The sequence below is a fragment of the Streptopelia decaocto genome, assembly GCF_964273445.1.
Source record: "Streptopelia decaocto genome assembly, chromosome: 13".
Taxonomy (NCBI): Eukaryota; Metazoa; Chordata; class Aves; order Columbiformes; family Columbidae; genus Streptopelia; species Streptopelia decaocto.
In genome coordinates, this window is record NC_138668.1 from 10,530,161 (window position 1) to 10,549,730 (window position 19,570).

General features: G+C 54.9%; 3 protein-coding genes across 5 annotated transcripts; 2 read left to right on the forward strand and 1 right to left on the reverse strand.

Moving 5' to 3' along the window:
* Window positions 1–158: 158 nt before the first annotated feature.
* INTS15 (integrator complex subunit 15) lies at window positions 159–8,575 on the reverse strand. Its single transcript, XM_082064978.1, has 6 exons — window positions 8,289–8,575; window positions 7,139–7,360; window positions 5,703–5,868; window positions 3,329–3,856; window positions 1,542–1,581; window positions 159–917 (listed from the first exon to the last, which is right to left on the reverse strand). The coding sequence occupies exons 1-6, from the start codon at window positions 8,478–8,480 to the stop codon at window positions 710–712; spliced, it is 1,356 nt and encodes a 451-aa protein (XP_081921104.1). The 5' UTR covers window positions 8,481–8,575; the 3' UTR covers window positions 159–709.
* A 2,407-nt stretch (window positions 8,576–10,982) lies between these two features.
* LOC309445508 (deoxyribonuclease-1-like) lies at window positions 10,983–14,218 on the forward strand (the record flags this gene model as incomplete). The annotated part of the gene is made up of 8 exons (XM_082064383.1): window positions 10,983–11,129; window positions 11,765–11,853; window positions 12,020–12,103; window positions 12,250–12,365; window positions 13,150–13,262; window positions 13,561–13,718; window positions 13,797–13,893; window positions 14,165–14,218. The coding sequence occupies 8 exons, from the start codon at window positions 10,983–10,985 to the stop codon at window positions 14,216–14,218; spliced, it is 858 nt and encodes a 285-aa protein (XP_081920509.1).
* A 1,214-nt stretch (window positions 14,219–15,432) lies between these two features.
* On the forward strand, window positions 15,433–19,454 carry LOC309445507 (deoxyribonuclease-1-like 2). 3 transcript variants are annotated; one of them, XM_082064381.1, is made up of 9 exons: window positions 15,433–15,558; window positions 16,005–16,152; window positions 16,500–16,588; window positions 17,547–17,630; window positions 17,720–17,820; window positions 17,895–18,007; window positions 18,251–18,405; window positions 18,521–18,617; window positions 19,317–19,454. In XM_082064381.1, exons 2-9 carry the CDS (start codon window positions 16,006–16,008, stop codon window positions 19,365–19,367), a joined length of 837 nt encoding a protein of 278 aa, XP_081920507.1. In that variant the 5' UTR covers window positions 15,433–15,558; window position 16,005; the 3' UTR covers window positions 19,368–19,454. The 3 variants fall into 3 exon arrangements, with proteins under 3 accessions (XP_081920507.1, XP_081920506.1, XP_081920508.1); XM_082064380.1 differs by having other exon boundaries at window positions 15,444–15,558; window positions 15,945–16,152; XM_082064382.1 differs by having other exon boundaries at window positions 15,444–15,558; window positions 15,990–16,152.
* Window positions 19,455–19,570: the final 116 nt, after the last annotated feature.

A 19,570-nucleotide genomic window follows, 5' to 3' on the forward strand; every position in this document is an offset into this window, starting at 1 on the left:
ATTTTGTAGAAAGGACCCTTTTTCTTGCTTTTTCACCCAGCAGAGCAGGCTGAGAGAATCACAGCACAACAATAAAGAGCTCAACTGAAGTGGCTAGACAGGAACAGGCCTAAGAGATTAGACCTTATTGCTATTTGAGAGATAAAGCAGCAGAATTATTTTACGCTTCTTAAATTGTTTCCTTTAATAGGAAGTGTTGCTTTACTCTACCTTGTGCTTCTGAAACAAACATTTGTGTTCCAAAAATATACAGTGTACACATACTCTGTTGCTATAGATACAAACATTTACAAAGAAAGGAGCAGGCTGGAGTAGACTAGCTGGAAAAATCTCACGCTTCTGCTTTTGGCCCTCCTAGAGCAAGATGAGCTGGGCAACCAGATCTGGGCTACTGAAAAACACATGATTGAGAAAATACACCCGTGCTGATTATACAAAACAATGTGGGTCAAAAAAATTTCCACACGCTGCAGAGGTTTGGAGTTTCTGTTGCCTTTCCCCCCCTCCTTTCATCCCTATGATCTGCCTCAGTATTCACATCCTGCATCCCCATCGACTGTGTCCTCCCTGCTGCCAAGAGCTGATCCCTCACACGGGCATCGCTCAGCTTTACACCAACAAGGAAAATGTGGTTCCCGAGACATTTGGTTTCATCTGCAAGGCTTCCTCAAACTATGGGAAACCGGGTACACTGCACAGTCTTGGCATTTTAGCGGATAGGCCGGTATGGGAATGTCATTCCTGGGATGAACGTTTGTACAGGGTGAGCCGGGAGCGCCGGGTGAGCCGGGAGCGCAGGGTGCGCGGCGTGTGCGGGGTAGCCCAGAGGAGGAGTATGGATGTGAGGATAAAATCCCGGTGGCAGAGCGCCATGGGTTGGTTGCTGTACTGGACCAGAGATCACCAGCTGCAGCAGGCTGTGGAGAGAAATTCAGAGGCATGAGGATTATTCAGAGAAGGCTTTTGTTGTGGCTGTCCCCAGCCTGCAAGGACCCAGCTCTAAGGACAATTTGCAACCAATACACAGCACTGCTGAGAGGCGAGAGGACAGTGATGCTACTACGCTTTTACAGCTTCCACCACACTCTTCTTCCTTTCTTCTCTAAAACAAAAAAAATAAAATAAAACCACCAAAAAAACCCACAACCAAACAAATCCACACTTGCAAAGAAGCAAGAAGCAATGTGCAGTTAAGCTTAGGGTCAGGTAAAACAAGCTGGGACATGGGGAAGGGACAACTCTGGGGCACATTCCATGCTGTAAGGACATTTTCCCTTTCTGTGCATCTATTCTAACACAGGCAGGGTAAGATTGTCTGTGTGGTGGGAGTCACTGAAGTCTCCTCCAGTCAATAGTCGAGCTTGCAAGGGAAGAAGCAGCCAGCACTTTCACCTTCATCCTTGTGCTAAACCATGTCTGAATAAAGGCCAATTTCCAGAAAGTATACACAAATTTTTAGAAGATATTTTGTCTCAACAGCCCTCACATGCGTGTTTTGGGATATGCACCAAAACAAACACAGCTGTGGAAAGGTCTCTTACTTGTTATGCGGCAGCCTGGAGCACACAGTTCTCAAGTCATCTGAAAGAGGACAGAAGATACAACAATAAGGGTAAAGCAGAAATTAGAGCAATTTTCCTCTGCACTCTCCTTTCTAGGAAGGTCAGATTACTGAAAAAGTTCCAGCCATCAAAAGATCCAAAATCCCACTCTCAGACCAAAACCTTCCATAGGAGAGAAAATGTTTCTCTGTCTCACCAGTTACTACCCCAGCTTTCCACATAGACACTTTATTGTATGTTCAACACTTAGCCTACGCTGCCATATGGAAAACGCAGCTTCATTTCAAGGCATACAGAGTCTTAGTATAGAATTTGCAATACCACCATAGTATCAAGAAGTAGCTAAGACATAGGTAATACAAGGTTTGACTCTACCCACTGAACATGGCATTTATGATGAGAAAGACACCAGGTCAAAGCAATGCAAAGCTTACCTAATACCTGCTTTGTATTGGTTTGGGGTTTTTTTAAACAGTTCTGGCATAAAGAAAGGGTGAGTTTCTTATTTGTTGTGGTTTGTTGAGTTTTTGTTGTTGTTTGCTTGCTTTGTTTTTCTGAGGTCTATCAACTAGAAATTGCACCTTTTTACCATCTCCAAACCTCTGCTAAAGCAGAATAGATAAAACAAAGGTATTTAACAACAGATCCTGCTCCTGGAGTTCTTTCAGGAACAGCCTGAGAACAAACTCCTGCCTTTGTAGATAAACACACCCCAAAAGCACTGAAATAACTGGTATTTTAGCAGCTACTTACACTGAACTACCTTTCACTTCTACACAAGTGCTCAGAATGTACCAGGTGAGCAGCTAAGAAAAAACACACCCAAAACAAACCATCAACTCAAAAATTTCCACTTTTCTGCCTGTTCTTATTACACCCAGAGCTACTTTATGAAAGATGAGCCAGAAGAACGTTGAGATTTGACCAGCAGTACCGGTTCAGCCTGGGCAAAGCCCCAGTCACCTCCTTAGGCAGAGGCCACTCTCTGCAGTCAGGGTCTGCACTAACTGCTCTGGCTGTTAGGAAGATCTAAACCTTTTGGTCACACTAAAAATCACTCATTTTCAAGAGAGCGTATCAAGAAAACAGTACGTCTGGGTGACCCTGTGCTGTACTGAGGCACTTCCTATTTTCACCTCTGCAAGTTTTTAGAGAAAAAATGTTTTTGGCAACAGGAAAGACTGATGAGAGCCACGTTAGCAGGCTTCTTTACGAAGTTTAACTGAAATCACACGCACCGTAATGGGGTCTCATTACAGGAGAGTTGAAGGCCCAGACGTTCCAGATGAATAGTTTTTGTTTGCTTTTCAAATTCCTTGTCTAGCACACCCACCCCATGGTTCATCTGCTTCACGGTCTCTCCTCCAGCAGGCAAACTCACAGAAATCAAATTGAAGCACAATTAAACAGTGCTTTTTAAATAGCTACAAACAATTGTAAGGGGGTCAAATTTGTCCCTATGCTGGACGCCCAGATATAATCCCCTTGTGCACACTGCAAGGTAGAAGATCAGTTCTTGAGCTCTGCAAAGCAACGCACCATCATCTGCATCAATGATCTTGCCTCTCCTACTCTCCATGGAGTTATTTTTCCCAAATTATTAATATTTCATGGACTATTTCTTCCTACGAGCAGCCAACTACTACTTCTGATGTGAACACATTGATCTTTACTCTCCTCATCCCCAAACTCCCTCATACAACATCCACACAGGGAAGGAAAATAATTCTGTGCCAAGGTCTCTGCCAGCCCCACCGACAACTTACCTCGAGTGCACAGGAGTGCTCCCGATGCCATGGCCACTTGCAAAGCCTGAGCCAGTCTGTCTAGAGCCAGTTCAATCTCTTTGGATGCATTGAGAGGATTGAGTTCATCAGACAGTCTGTTAATTTCCTCCACGAGCGGAACAATGTGGTCAAAGGGTACAAGCCCCAGGCGCCCATAAAGGTTCTTCTCCGTTAAATGCCCCTGAAGCATCATAAGAACCTGCAGGACACTTAGATGCAGTTTTGAGTACAGCTGATGGCAATCTCTGTCTTCTCCTGAAGTTGAGTCCTTGGCAATTTTGCTGGGGGGATGTCCATTTGAGAGAGAGGCTTTCTTCTTCCTTTTATAAGCCAAGGGGGCCTTTACACACCAACGGATCAGTCCAGTCAGCGGGGTGAGCTCTAAAAACCCTATTGGCAGGTTGGCTGCAATAGGAGTGTTAAGAAACGTGATGAGGATCAAGCGGGGGTCTTCAAAGATCCAGGAAACAATCAACTCGAGCAGATCCGAAGGAGGGATGAGGTCATCTGAAGATAGGAAAGGTATTACTGAGTAGGCCAAGCCTTGCACGGGAGCACAGGACAGCAGTCTTTAATCGCTCACACACACTCTTCCCACACTGTCACAAATACAATTTCACAACCTCCCCAACTTCACTGTTTTTTTTAAAGACACCAAAGTTAAGTGCTCATTTGTCCCAGGGAAGACACAACCATGTTCCTGTCAACTTAATCTTCTCCACCACCAAATGCCAATATTTATCCCCTTTCCCAGCAAAGCTGCTTTTGTCATTTTCCTTCTCTCCCACCCATCCCCTGTTCACTTTCTCCTCTAAACTGTCTCCATTTATCCCTTGCCACAGGAAGTACAATGGGGGAGGAAATAAGGAAGACTTGCTGGCACTTCTTTCTCCTCACCCCAGTCATTCAACTCATCTCCTTTACGACTTATCTAAACAAGTATGTCTTTGTGGAAAAACTTAATGACACAATCACCTGACAGGTAAAGGATTATAAGATTATGTAAAGCTTCAAGAGAGAAGTGAAATGTGGTCATGAACTGAAGCTTCAGTACAGACAAGAGAAACATTGACTTCACATCATCCCATCACAGGGTCAGGTCACTGGATTGAGCCACGTACTTTTGTTGTGAGTTGTGTACGGCATCAACAGAGGGCTCAACACAGAACTATCTAATTGGGTCTTATGTAATGACTTATAGGAAAACCACCTGGACTATAGAATTACTGCTATGCAGAATTGGTATTTTCCAGTTTTCAGTTTTTTTCAAGACCTCTCAGTATCACAGATAGTGGTGTTTGTGTGATCAACTCCTGTCCTCAGGACGTGGTGGAAACTGCCCGGTTACAGATCACTCTTTGAAAAGCAAACTTCCTTTTCTTATGTCACCAATAACACCTCAAACTAAGGGATTTTAAAAGTTGCTTCCTATAACTCATGTTATTTCCTTTCCAACACACCTTTTAATTAGCTGGATAGATTTCCAAGTGGTTGCACTAAATAGGCATTAAATATGGAGGAAGACTATGCTATAAGCTCTACCAAACACTTTAAAAGAAAAAAAAAAAAAAAAAAAAGAAGCCTGCACCTCTCTCTCACTAATACCATGCTGCTCATCTGGAGAAGACTGCGCAAAATATTTCTTTTATTGATAACAAATAGGATTTGCTTTTTTGGATGATGTTGTTATTTAGTGCAGGGTTGTTTCCTAGTCTACCATGAGCTCTCTATCTGTCTCGCCGAGAAAAGATAAATTGATCTTAAGACACCTACACGTTTCTAGTGTTTGAGCAACAACCACCTGAGACAGGTTGTACCACCAGCTGGTCACACATGCAGTTAAAGAGCGCACCAGGGGTATGCTGTTCATTGTGTTTCTTATCACCACTCAACAGAAATGCTGCTCAGCTTGGAAACATTCCAAATTTGTGTTTCCCCCCTTTTTGGAAGGAATCAGAATGACAGACAGCCCCAAGTCTATCTGCTGGGTAGGTGACACACAATAAGGAGGCCAAACTCCCCAGCCCAGGCAGATCAGCTTTCACACCTAGAGCTGCTCAATCAATAAGGTCCCCGTGTCCTCTGCCCTCTGTGGAGGATGCTGGCCCTTTGTGTCAGGTGTTACCTGCCTGCTTCTCCAGCAAAGACTCTCCCTTCAGCCATTGCCTGATTATTTTTATTCTCACCGCAGTGACACATGGTGCAACAGCCACACCCCTGAGCGGCTTCTGACAATAATTACATGGCAACGAGCATCTTTAGAATTTCAGCAGTTAATTCACTTGCAACAGTTAATTTGTGTTGCGTTATTCTGCCTCTCTTACTTGGAAAGACACAGCTTGGAAACACTCACCTGAAGAGAGGTCGTAGAGCGCTGTGACGGAGGTAATGAACTGGCAGCAGAAGCGAGGGCTGGCGCTGAAGATCTGCTTCAGGGTCTGGATGGAGCCTGGCACCAAGTTGCAGTAGTCATCGACCAGGGCCCGGGCCAGCCTCACACAGTACACAGCTGGGGTTCGCTGCAGGGGTGCGGGACAGCACATAAGGAAAAGTGGATTAAACCAAATCACAGAAAGTTCTACAGAGCTGGCGTTAAAGTTTATGTCACCCAAACACTCTGCCTGCCCACTTCACCCATAGGTTTTGCTGTTTCAACATTTGTGTTTCCACTTTCCCAAAATCAAAGTGTGCTTTCTCTCTCTCTGCATGTCAAAGATACTCTTAGACAGAAATAAAATTACTATTCCACAATATTAAAATAGATGGTGATATTTTGTGTTTACAGTATCTGTAGTTTAAAGTTAAAGCCTTTTACATCAATATTTTGACTTAGACAGTGATTTTTTTACTAATTCAGTGATGTAGTTCTGTAGTTCAACTAGTTCAGTATCAGAACAACTAGTTCAGTAACCTCTCAGTTACACTTGACATTTTTAATATGGAAAAATTCTGTGCAATCCTCATGTCACTTCAGAGCTTTGACCTGCAAAATAATATACCACCTTCTGCTATCCAGGTGACATCCCCTCCTCCTTTGCAAAGGCCCACAGCTGGGAAAAGAGGAACTCCACAGAACCTGTACTGATCCGCCTCCGGTCACCCTTCCCTCCCAGCACAGTCGTTCCGTGCTGCCCCTTCTGTAAAGCAGGTGATTTCTGCACACCCCACAAAGGCAGCGGGAACAAAGATGCACTTCCCAAGGTCTGCGTTGGGAAATCTCAATGGGAAAAGAGGCAATATAGGAGATCCTGACATACTGTGTTCACAGATTTGAACACCCGATACAGGTATTTTGTGCCCAAATGTCAAGAGAGAGGTCTGCCTCTTGTGCCATGAGGGACAGCTTATTTTCCAAACTCCAGAGGTGGCTTCTTTGGGCAATGTGACCACAAACTGCCCTAGTTTTGTTCCCTGTGTCAGTCAAACACTCAGCTGATCCCTTTTGACATGCTGAGGTTGGGTGGAGGGAAAAAAAAAAACCACAACATTCAATAAAACTTTCACCCATGGTAAAAAAAACACTACGTTTTCTTCCGCCAGTGCAGCACGCAAATTGATTGGCAAAAGCTCTACCTTTATTCCTTAAGCAAAGGAATAGACACGAGCACAGACGTGGCATGAATGCAGCTGAAGCAGCCAGCTGTTGTAGCATCTTAAACTCCCATGGAGCAGCAGCTGACTGCAAACAGCTGTCACCAACCGTAAGGTGACACCCTGCCTCATGCATGCCCATCACAACACACTCCCAAACTCCTTCCCCAGACTGCCCTGCCTGCACAAAAGCTGTACCTGCAGCCAGAAGGCAGCACATTCCAGAACAGGAACCCTGCACACAGCCACTGCCATGGAAACCAGCTTTCCTAGTAAAGCCATCCTGCTGTCATCTGCTTTATTTCCTTGAGGGCTGAAGAGAGATGAGAAAATGATCTGCCGGACCGAATCCTTGGTTTGCTCTTGGAAATAATTGCACATGATATCAAGGAGCTGAAGTTCCTGAAGTGAATTCAATCTCTGAAAGAAAACAAATGCAAAGCTGCAAAATATACTGGGGCTCTTGAAGAATCAAAAGCTGCTTTGATGGAAGACAGGAACAGTAAGAGCTGAGAGCTTCCCTCAGGCATTAGAAACTCAGTATTTATGTACAGCACACATATTAAAGCTTCCTGAACCACCACTGCGTCTACCTTTTTAAACAGAAAAGCTCTAGGTTGCATTTGAATACCTGGATGCCCAAGGCTGGTGCTTGCTGTACCATCAAGTGCTGCCCACAAGCTGAGAGATCTATAGCAATACTGGAGTGAAAAATATTTCTTCCCTCTCCAAATAACAGCACCAAGGGCACCTCCAGGCAGCCCTGGAGGAGGTGTCACAGCCAGGCCCAGCAGCCCACTGGGCCCCAGGCCCACACTCCCCGACATTCAGCAGCAGCCATGGTTTCTAGTCGCTGCTCTCTGGGAGGTCCCCGCTCAGCTCCGGCCCACACACAGCCATCTGAAAACCCTGGCACAGCTCTGCTGCGGCACTGTGAGGCCACAGGCAAACCCCAGGGGCCACAGGCCCCACCACACCTCTGTTTGGGAGAACAAAGTCCTGTCCAGTCCCTCTTAGCCAAAAAGCATGGTCACCAGCCCCCCAAGGACCCTGTCCTCCCGAGACCCCGGCCTCTTGCAGCAGCCCTCACAGGGACCCCGTCCCGAGCTCTAGTGGCCTCGGCCTCCATCGCCCCTCCCTGGAGCTTCGTTCGGCCTCCTGCGTCTTACGCGCCCGCAGAGCACCAGCCCTCAGGGCCTACCCTGCTCCCCGGGGCCCGCCCGGCTTCCCCGGGGCCCGCCCGGCTTCCCCGGGGCCGCGGCCTCCAGCAGCCCCCTCGGGGCCCCCGTCTGCTGTCCCAGAGCCCCCGCCAGGCCTCGCCCCCCAGCCGCCCCGCGGTGGGGCCCACCTTGGGCGGAGCGCCGCGCTCCTTGGGCACCTGGAACAGGAACTCCTCCAGCAGCTCGGCGGGGCCCTTGTCGACCAGGGGCAGCGGGGCGCTCTGCAGCTGGCTGCTGAAGTAGATGTCCAGGTGGTACAGCACCTCCTTGGCGGCGCTCAGCGCGTCCCGCCGCAGCAGCGAGTGCCGAATGTCACTCATGGCTCCGACCCTACGAGAGCGGGTCCCCCGTCGCTCCCCTCTCCTCCCCGCGTCCCTCCGGCCCGGCCCCGCTCAGCGCGGCCTCCCTCGGTGGCGGAGGCGCTGCGCGGACGGGCGCTACGGCAGCCCGCGCAGGACAAAAAGGAGCCAGCCGCGCCCGCCGCCGGCAGCGCCCCCTGGCGGCCCCGCCCAGAACGGCGCTGAGCCTCGGAGTGGCCTGGCCTTGCGGGGGATCCGGCCGGGGGGGGTTGGACCGGGAGCTGATCTGGGGGGTCTTGTCCCGGGAGGGGACTGGCCCTGAGGGGATCTTGACGTGGGGAAAGCAGGGGCTAGCCCGTGAGGGGCCTTGGCCCCACGGGGTTCTGGCTCTGGGCGGGGTCTTGGCCTGGGGGCTCTGGCCTTTGGGGGTCTTGGCCCAGGGGGGATCTGACCCTGGAGGGCCTGACCTTGGGGAGCTACAGCCCCACTGGGGGTTCGCCCTGATCCCGCTGTGGGAGCCAGCGTGCAGGCCCAGGTGTGCCCTGGGGCGCCTGTCCCCACCCAGCCCCTGGGAGCACTGTGTGCTGTGAGGCCGGCACGGCCCCCTGGGAAACGCGGCAGCTGCCTTGGGAGGCCGGGGAGTGCAGGGACATCAGCCAAGGCCACTGCGGCCGGGCTGGGGTGAGCAGGGGGTGTGCAGGGCCAGGGCTGGCCCGGGGTGACCCGCTTGGGAACGTTCGGGGACAGGCACTGCAGCAGGGTCCTGTCGTTTTTCGGGACTCCTGCCTTGGTTGCACAGCCAAAGACCAAAGCTGGTGGGGCTGTGCTGGGATGCACCGGCTGTGCTCAGCCCCCAGCGCTGGGCACCCCTGAGCCCCAGCACGTTTGCCTGAAAACAGCTCATTGGAAATGTGGAGTGCTGGATGGGAACAGTTGGTGAAATAAACACGTTTTAAGAGAAACTATGGCTGGTGATGAGTGAGAGCTGTCCACACCCTGTATTGGAAAGCTGCCATTCCCCATGAGGGGTCTCTGGGATTCACTTACACCTTGCAGACCTCTTGTCAGCATTTTTATCAATTCAGACACATTCTCGGCCTTACCTGTGGCGGGAGGTGTTGGCACTGGTTGAAACAGTTGTTTAGTTTAACTGAGTAGATCTTCATGAAAAATGCCATTTGGAGCCCGCGGCCTTGCACGCTTCTTGGCTGGGCAACTGCTTGGCAAGGTGAGCACGTCCCTCCCCATAAATGCAGGTGCAGCTCCTTCCCCTTCCAGAGACCGCAGACGACACCAAAGGTACGTCCTGCTCCCCTCTCCTACCGTGCCCCAGGAGCTCACTTCCCTCTCCAATATAATTTTCTCCAGCTCAGCTTAATTTTGCCAAGATGCTCTGCCGAGGCCAAGCTCAGGCACAGCTCACAAGCACCCCCCGGAATGGATGCAGGTCTCTATCGGTGCCTCTGCCCAGGCAGCTGCAGAGGTGGCTGTGTCCCCTGGGAGCGGAGGGGACTCGTGGGGCCTTGGGCAGTTTGTAGTGTGACCAAATTACAGCATTACCAAATCATGGCATTACCGAATAGCTGCATTACCAGCTGGAGGGGCTGCGGCGTTGCAGATGGTAGTGTTTTCAGCCACAGCGAGGGTGCAAGAGGGGAAAGGTGAGGATTTAACTAGAGTGGCTGCCCCAGGAGAAAAAGTCCGGGGGCAGCCAGCCCTTCCCCGGGTCAGGTGTGCCAAAAGCCGGGGTGTTTGTGGGTCTTACTGGGGCTCCCGGAGGGACTAGGATTTCGGGACGCCTGGGCTTGGGCAGGACTCACATCCCACCCGCTGGTGAAATATTACCCCGGGGAGCTGAGCACCACGGGAAATACTTCCCAAATGCTTTTCTGCATGGGTCAGAGCCACCACGCTGCCTCGGTGGGGGGTCCTGGGGGACTCCAGCCTGGGTGAGGATGAGGCAGGGACTGTGCTGGGGGACAGGGGGGCAGGACACACCAGGTGAGGATGTTCCAGGCAGGGTAAGAGCTGGGGAGGCGTGGGAATCCATCCCTTCCTTGCTTTGTGCCAGCACAACTGCTATTGGGTCTTTTGGGTCTTTGGTGCAGACCTGGGGAGGGGTGGGAGAGGGACAAGCCAAGGGACCTTTGTGTCCCCAGTCACTGCCACCCACCCTGGGCCAGGAGAGTTGTCCGGGCTGAGTGCGGTGAATGAGGAAGTGACTTCTCTGCGTCACCGTGAAATGGCATTTGCTCCTTTGCCAGTGAATTACCTGCTCTGGCCTCATGAGCAGCCTGCCCCTCCTCCAGAAGGCACAGGCAGGATGAGGTCCCACGTGAGGCAGGAGCTGGATGGCTGGACAGGGGTGCACCATACACATGTCCTGTTGGTTCTCTGGAAAACCAATGCCTCCCAGCAAAACCAGTATGGCCAGTGGGAATACCCTGACCGCTCTTGTTATCTGTGACAAATTCCCCTGCCAGCCAGGGAGGCTGAGCCCATCCCTGCCCCTATGCACGCAGGATGAAATCCTCAAAGCTGGTGCTGTCGCTGCTGGTTGCAGCTCTCCTGCTGCATGTGGTCACCATGCTGAAGATCAGCGCCTTCAACATCCAGACATTTGGGGACAGCAAGATGTCCAACCAGACTATCGCAGATATCATCGTCTCTGTGAGTGCTGGGGGGAAGGAGCAGTTGTGGCTACTCTCTGGTCTCTGGGACGCAGCCAGCTTGGGGCAGTTGAACACGAGCTTTCTGCAGGCATCTGTCCATCTGTGTGTCCATCTGTGCACACACCCACCCGTCAATCCACCTGTCCACATCCCCCCATCCATCCACCTGTGTCTCCATCCATCTATCTACCCATCCATCTGTGCATCCATCCACCAATGCCTCTAATCATACATGCCTCCATCCATATCATCCATCCATCCATCCAAGCCTCCATCCATTCACCCATCTGCTCTTTCCCTGCCATCATCTCCAACCTTGGGCCATTTCCACTCTTGCTGGTCCCCAACCAAGGAGGGGTGATGCTGTTGAGGTTCCTCACTCTGAGCAGCCTGTGACTGAGGAGCTGCTGGGGTGGTGGGTGGTAGACAGATGGGTGTTAGAGGGCACTATGTCACCCCAGGGTCCTTCTAAGCCAGAGCACACTGGCAGAGGAGCTCCCTCCCTGGCTCTGGGGTCCCTGCTGCCCTCCCGTTGCCAATCTGGAGCCTTCACAGCACAGCACAGGCACCCACAGGTGCCCCCATGAGCAGCTCTTGGCCAGGGGCAAGCAGCTCTGAGCTTGTCCCCCCCAGATCCTGTTGGAGTACGACATCACTTTGGTACAGGAGGTCCGGGATGCCGACCTGACAGCCGTGAAGAAGCTCATGGACCAGCTGAACAGGTGACCCTGATGGCATAGGGCAGGAGGTGCCAGCAAATTGGACACTGGGGCAGATCCTGGCTGGCATCTCACTGTGCCAGGGCACCCCCGGCTCGGCTAGAGAGAGCCCAGTGGGTGCTGGGGGCACTGGGACCCTCCTCTCACCCTCTCCACATCTGGCTCCCAGCATGTCCCGGCACCCATACAGCTTCTTGGACAGCATCCCACTGGGTCGGAACAACTACAAGGAGCAGTATGTCTTCATCTATAGGTAAAGGGATGCCACCAGGATCCAGCGTCCCCTGTGTCACCCACTGTCCCCTCGCAGTGGCTCCCAAAGGGTGGTTGGTACCCCCTCATGGAGGCCCTGGCTGTGGCAGGGACAGTGCTGGGGGCTGCCCTGTGCTTCTCCCCCAGGTCGGACATGGTCTCCGTGCTGAGAAGCTACTACTATGATGATGGCTGTGAGTCCTGCGGGACCGACACCTTCAGCAGGGAGCCCTTCATCGTCGAGTTCTCCTCACCCACCACGCGTGAGCAGAGCTGGCACATGGCAGCATCTCAGATGGTGTAGGGGGCTGCTCGGACCTGGCATGGGGTGCCCTCCACACGGGGCTGAGCCCAGAGCTGTGCCTGCCAGGCAGGGGGTCAGACCCTGGAGCCCAGCTCAGGGGCTCCACTGAGTCCTCCACTGCTGAGGGGTCTTCTCCCACTTGTGGGTGCCCAGAAGTCCTGGGTCCCAGCCCAGCATGGCCAGCACTGCCTGTTGTTTCCCTCCATGTGCCACCTCACACCATTGCTTGTCACCTCCCAGCATGCACTGTCCCCAGTTATGTGCAATCTCACATCTCCAGCTGTTTCCCATCATGTCCCACATCCCATTGCCTGCTACCTCCCGTCTTGGGCCATGTCCCACCATCTGCTTCCTATAGTTGCATGCCATCTCCAGTCATGTGTCACCTCCCACCTTGTGCCATCTCCTACTCTGTGCCATCACCTCCACCTCCCCAGCAGCTCCCCAGGGCACACACACTCTTCCACCTTTCTCCCACCTGTCTCTTTCCGAAAACCATGGTGACTTGAAAAAAAATGGTGGGAAGCAAGCACCAAACCCCGAACCATGTGCAGAGAGATGCAGCTCGCTGCTGGAAATCCTGGCCTGGAGAACGGGCAGACCACAAAAGCCAACACACTCTTTCCCTTGGCAGCTTTTCCTGGGCAGTAGCTGAGGCTTGCCCTGGGTTGGTCCTCTGGGGTCCCCACTCCCTTCCTGAGTGCTGCACCCAAGCTGGGGGCTGATGGACACCTGTTTGGCAGAGGTGGAGGAGTTTGTGATGGTGCCCTTGCACGCCGAGCCCAGCAACGCAGCAGCCGAGATCGACGCGCTCTACGATGTCTACTTCGACGTTGTCAACAAGTGGGCAACTAATGTAAGGGGCAGCGGGAAGCTCGGCTCCTCCCTGGGGCAGCCAGGCAGGTGGGGGTATGGCCACCACACGTCCCAGTGGTTGTCCTGGGGCGATGTGTCCCACGGGAGACGTCTCATACCCACTGGAGCGGGTGCCACCCTGGCAGTGTCCCGGCATGGAGCTGCTGTGTGGCTCTGCTGCCATTACTAGGGGCTGTTCTTCCTGTGCTGGGGAGACCTGGGGGTATCTGGTAAGATTTTACGAAGCCCTTGCTGCCCCGTGAGGTCGGTGGGCAGGGGCACAGCACACTCCCCCACAGAACATCCTCTTTCTGGGTGACTTCAACGCCGGCTGCTCCTATGTGGCCAGCGCCCAGTGGCCATCCATCCGCCTGCGTTCCCTCTGTGCTTGTGAGTGGCTCATCCCTGACAGCGCTGACACCACCGTCTCTGACACCACCAGCTGTGCCTACGACCGGTGGGTGCTTCGGCGGTGGGGTAGGGGCTGGCGTGAGGGGGACCGGTGGGCTCTGACACCCCCACGATGCCCTGGCAGCATCGTCGCCTGTGGCGCTGCCCTGCGCCAAGACATCGAGCCTGGCTCTGCTACCGTCAACAGCTTCCAGAAGACTTTCCACCTGCAGATCGAGGATGTGAGTGAGGGGTCGGGGGACACAAGCCCATCAGCACTGGATCCCACCCACCACACCTCCCAGCAGTGTGGGTGGGCTCCCTGTCCCCCAGGGTGTACCCGAGGGTGACCCAATGTCAACCCCTGCACTGATGCAGTGCTCCAGACAGAGCATTTTGGGGTCCAGTCTAAATTTTGGGGTTGGAGCAGAGCATTTGGGTCCCAGACAGCCACAACAGCATTGGTGGGTCCAGACGAGCTCAGGTGCCTCTCTGCTTTCCTGCCACACCCAGGCTTTGGCCGTCAGCGACCATTTCCCGGTGGAGGTGACCCTGAAAGCCCGCTGAGCCCGTCCCTGCACTGGTAGCTACCAGGACACCCCAGCAGGCACCTGCATCCCTCGTGGGAACCCACAGCCCACCAGCACCAGCCAAGTAGCCCGCTGTCTCTGCAAGGAGCTGCTCTTCAGAATCTTGTGGGAGTGGGATGCTCTCTGCTTCCATTAAAAAACGAGCCTTCTCCAGCCCTGCAGCTCTGGAGGGAGTGTCCCTTCATTCCCTTCATCAACTCCCCAGGCCTGAGCCCCCTATCCCCCTCCCAGGAGTAGCCCCACCAGGGCTGGAGCCAGGGAGGTCCCCAGGACCAGGGTCCCCTTCCTGCCATCAGGAGCCCTGGACCCACAGGACAGTGTCACTCCCCTCTGAGCTGCTGGTGTCAAAAGCGGGGACACCAGGAAGAGCCTGGGAGGCTCCAGGCAGGATTCAGTCCCCTCACTGAATGCTCTTCCACTGACTTGGGGACCACATCCTGCTGGAGCCTGCCTGGCTGTGGGGTGGCTGACAGGGTGCTGATGGTGAGGGTGGGGGAAGGCAGAGGACATGAGTCTGTTCCCAGGAGTTTCTGTGCCTCCTGGTGGGGTTTCGGTGCTGTCACAGCACCAGGGGACACCAGACTCATCCCGTGACTGGGTGTAAAACCTGGAGGCGCACGCGAGAGCCTGGCAAGCCCTGGCATGAGCAGCCGTCACCACCCCACCCACCCCAGCTCCCTCAGCCGGGGTGAAGCCATATGCTGCGGTGACGCCATGTGCCGTCGCGGGGGACACCAACTCCACTGGGGCTGCTTTGGGTTACCAGTGGGGCTGATCCGTGTCACCAAAGGGGCTGCTCTAGGTGACATCTAGGGCTGCTTGGGTCACGAGTGGGGCTGTTTTGGGTGATGACTGACACTGCTTCGAGGGTTTGCAGCTGCCCCCCTTGCTGAGGCTGGTGGTGCTCAGCCTGTCTGACCCCAACACCCCACCATTTCCTTCTCCCCCATCTAATTACAGCACCTGAATTAACCCTGTTAAGGCCATTGCCCTTTGCCACCCCCCTGACTGCTGTGCCCTGTGCTGTGACCAGGGCCACCCCAGCTGCAGCCCCCTGATCCTTGGGTCCCCACCCAGCCCCGGGATGTCCCAGTGCTGCACCCCCATCCAACCTTCGCTGTATCGGCAATGGGGTGGCTGTGCTGGCCCCACCCTGTCGCCCTGTGGGGTTGTGGTTTCCCAATGTAGGAAGGGAGCCCAGAGCCTGCCAAACCCCCACGGGGGTGTCCGACTCATCCTGCTTTGCCGGCACCTCCACCGGGAATAAAGCCGCTCGTCCTGCTGCTGGTAAGGCAGAGGTGCTGCGTGCTTGGCAAGGTAAGGACGGGTCTGGGCTCCGCACCTTCAGCTGCGAACCGGGAGGGACTGGGATGAGCTGGGACGAGCTGAGACAAGGAGTTACTCCCTTACCCCAGCAGTGGTGGGTTTAAGGACATGGAGCCTGGGGTGCCGGTGGTGGTGGCTGGGGCTGGCAGGTGATGAAGATGTCTCAGCAAGGAGCAGTGCTGGGCGATCCTGAGCGCTGCTGGGTAGATTCACCGCGGCGCGATGGGGTTGCACTTCCCCTGGGACTGGTGAGCCGGCAGACAGCCCGTGACAACTCCACAGGCTACTCTGGGCAGTGCCCACCGTGGCACACTGCTGCACACCAGGGCTTAGGAAGGAACTACATGGGGTTTTTTGCTCTGTCCCCAAATCCAAAGCAGTTTTCTAAGTTTGGCTCCCATCGCTGCATCCCTGTGGCTCAGCATCGCTCCCGGCAGGATGGGGACCATGGTGCTGGCACTGTGCCTGCTGACTGTGTCTCTCCCATGCCTGGCCACGGCCACACTGCGTGTCAGTGCCTTCAACATCCAGGCATTCGGTGACACCAAGATGTCCAACGAGGGAGTGGCAGGCATCATTATCAGCGTGAGTGCATCTGGTGCCACATGGGGACGGGTTGTGTGCTGGGGCAGACCCAAAATGTGGCTCCTGTGCCAGGGACATATGGCCATAGATGGGATGGCATCCCAGTGCTGGGGATGTCATGGGTGGGTGAATGCTTGGTGGGTACCAAGGTGGGACATCAGGCTTACCCTGCGGTCCCTGTGAGCCCTCCATGGGGACACCTGCCCTGGCACCCAGGGACATGTGGGTCCCTGTGGTGCTGCACCCAGCCCATATCAGGGTGCCCACCTGGGAGACAGGTGGGTGACGGTGGCCCTGGGCCAGCCCCAGGCTCCCTCTCACCATCACTGTCCTTCTTGCCCCCGCAGATCCTGCAGCGCTATGACATGGTCCTGGTGCAGGAGGTGCGTGATGCCGACCTCAGCGCTGTCACCCAGCTCATGGAGCGGCTCAACAGGTACGAGCAGAGCCAGGACTGAGCTGCTGGAGCAGTAAAAGGCCAATAAAAGTCGTCCATTGGCAGAGGGTTTGTTTTTGGAAAGCAGAATGGGAGAAAAGTGCTGGGGCTGAAGCTTTGAGCAGGCACTGACAAAGCCACCAGGAATAATCCGGGGAGAGGAAAGGGGATATGGGCAGCACAAAACCTGTCTGAAAGCTGCAACCCCACCGGAGCACATGGGATAAAAAGGAACCACAGCCCTGGCACCTCCATCTCCAGAATCCAACAGGACAAGGCAGAAGCAGGATGGGGGATGAAGAGGGCAGCCCCCAGCACTCCAAGACCCTGTGAGTGACCATGGGACCCCACGATAGACCCAGCAGCAGATGATGCTCTGAGCAGCTCAGGCACCCCCGGAGGAAAAGGGGCTGCTGTGGTGGGCTAGAACTGGCCACCGTGGGGTGGCAGCCCCTCTGCTGGCTGGATGCTGACCTTGTTTTGGGTGAGGACACAGGTCAGGGCCAGGTGAAGGTTACCTCTGCTTTATTGAAAGGCGGTGAGTGCTCCTTGAGCAGGGACGCCCCTTTGGTGTCCCCTCCAGCGCCACCTCAAAGCAGCCACGGCAGGGAGGATGACGCCAGGCTCTGCGAAGCCCCAGGCTGCTCATTAACCTAATTTAGTTTCGCTGCAAATGAAGGTGGGGAGCGTCCCTACAGAGAAAGGGGTGGCAGGAGCCACCCTGTGTCCTGCTTGTGGCTGACCGTGCTCAAGAAGCCATCCTCAGGTGGCAGGTACAGCAGGGTGGCTCGGAGCCACTGCACCCCATGTCACCACATGGCCAGGGCATGGTGGCCTATGGGGACAGCAGAGCAGGACCAGCTGGTGCCAACCCCATGGCCATCCAGCTCCTGGCCATGCTGAGGCTACCCTAGGATGGTACCAGCCGTGTCACCGTCCTGCCTTTGCGTCTCCACAGTGTGTCCACATCCCCATACGACTATGAGATCAGCGGCCCCCTGGGACGGGAGAACTACAAGGAGAGGTACCTCTTCATCTACAGGTAATGGGGCACTACGAGTCCACCGACACCATGGAGGGAACACAGGGGCCATGCTGAGCCCCAGGGTCACCATCCCTTTGATCACACAGGACAGATGTCGTGTCCGTGGTGGACACCTATCAATATGAGGACCCCCAGGATGTCTTCAGCCGGGAGCCGTTCATCTTAAGGGTCTCAGTGCCCAGCACCAGTAAGCAGGGGGACAAGTGGCCTCGGGCAGTGGCATGGGGTGGCTGTGGGGCTGACGTCCCTCTCCCCTGGCAGAGGTGGAGGAGTTTGTGCTGGTGCCGCTGCATTCAGCCCCACGTGATGCTGTCACCGAGATCGATGCACTCTACGATGTCTACTTGGCCATTGTCAGCAAGTGGGGGACTGATGTGAGTGCTGCCTGTTCTGGGGGTGGTATCAGGCATGGGCGCTGAGCTTTGGGGACTGTTTGACCCATGCCAGGTCCCCGCTCTGAGGCGAGCACAGCTAGTGCAAGGGTGCTGGGATGGGGACCCTGCTCCTGCCCCGTCCCCTGCCACAGGGGATGCCCTGGCCTCATGGGAGGGCTGGTGTCGGGGGCAGCCCCTTCCCCAGCCACCACAAGCATAAGCCCCCCCATCTTCCCACCACAGAACATCATGTTCCTGGGGGACTTCAATGCCGACTGCTCCTACGTCCAGCCCAGTGACTGGTCAAAAGTCCGCCTGCGCACCAGCGATGTCTTCAAGTGGCTGCTCCCCGACGGCACTGACACCACTGTGGGGAGGTCAAACTGTGCCTACGACAGGTGAGTGCCACCACAGTCCCCTCCCCGGCACCCTGGGGTCCCCTGCCCGTCCTGCACCATCAGTAGCCAAACACAGAGGCAGGAGCAGTACCCACCCCCCGTGTCTCCCTGGCAGGATCGTGGTATGCGGTGCCAAGCTGAAGAGAAGCATCGTGCCGAATTCAGCTGCCGTCTACAATTTCCAGCGTGCTCTCCAGCTGGAGCAGGAGGAGGTGAGCTTGGATCGCAAACCTGGGGCTCAAACAGGCGCTTAAGCTGAGCTGCTCCGGGCAATGCCAGCTGCGGGGCTGCCAGCATCTGTTCGGGTTTAGGCAGTGGCCATGTAGTTGATGCATTTAAAAAGCCCAAATGCAGAGTCGAAGCAGCTCCAGCAGCACCCTGAGTAGGCTCTGGCCACAGCACCTGTGCCCCAGGCCAGCTGGGATGCCAGCACAGCCCTGTGTGAGGCTCGTTCCCCTCCCAGGACACAGCAGCCTGCAGACGGCTAATGGGGAGCTCAGGGTGACAAGGGACCCACAGGTGGAAACAGGAGGGGGGATTTGGAGTCATTGCCTGTCCCTGTGGGGAAGAGGTAAGACGCATGGGGATATTTGTGGCCTTTCATTGGCAGGCGTGGGCAGAACTCCAGGTCATTGGGGCAATGATAGCCTATCTTCAGCCACCCATAGCTGGCACAGAACTCCCAAGTGAGATGCAGGGAGGCCACACCTGGGCATCTCTCCATGGGAGGTGACAAAACTGGAGCCTTGTGTGTTGAGTGTCTCGGGGCTGGGAACACCGCATCTCCCCCCGCAGGCAGAAGGGTCTGGCAGGGCAATCACAGCCGCCCTGCCAGCCCTGTCAGCATGGCAAGGGGCTTGGGGCTCTCCGAACCCCTGCATTACAACTCCCCACCTCTTGCCCTCCCCCAGGCCCTGGCAGTCAGCGACCACTACCCGGTTGAGGTGAAGCTGACAGCTTGAGCTCCTCCTGCAGCCACAGACCACGATCCAGCTCCAGCCTCTACCACCAAGCCCCGTGAACTGCTCCAGGCAGCCCCATCCACCAGCCCAGCGTCCAGTCTGCTCCAAGAAGGGTCACAGCTGGCCACTAGCCATGCCCAGGCCCCCTCAGCCCACCAGGAACTGAAGCCCAGGGACAGGCCACCAGCCAGGAAGCAGTGACC

Excerpts from the sequence above, each read along its gene's own strand:
- INTS15 (XM_082064978.1), bottom strand. The coding sequence starts at position 8,480 with ATGAGTGACATTCGGCACTCGCTGCTGCGGCGGGACGCGCTGAGCGCC. Across the intron at positions 5,869-7,138 it reads GTGCTGCCTTCTGGCTGCAG|CGAACCCCAGCTGTGTACTG; the intron begins GTACAGCTTTTG and ends GCACCCCTGCAG. Across the intron at positions 918-1,541 it reads TCCAGGCTGCCGCATAACAA|CCTGCTGCAGCTGGTGATCT; the intron begins GTAAGAGACCTT and ends TTCTCTCCACAG.
- LOC309445507 (XM_082064381.1), top strand. The coding sequence starts at position 16,006 with ATGGGGACCATGGTGCTGGCACTGTGCCTGCTGACTGTGTCTCTCCCA. Across the intron at positions 16,153-16,499 it reads TGGCAGGCATCATTATCAGC|ATCCTGCAGCGCTATGACAT; the intron begins GTGAGTGCATCT and ends TTGCCCCCGCAG. Across the intron at positions 17,821-17,894 it reads GGTCTCAGTGCCCAGCACCA|AGGTGGAGGAGTTTGTGCTG; the intron begins GTAAGCAGGGGG and ends CTCCCCTGGCAG.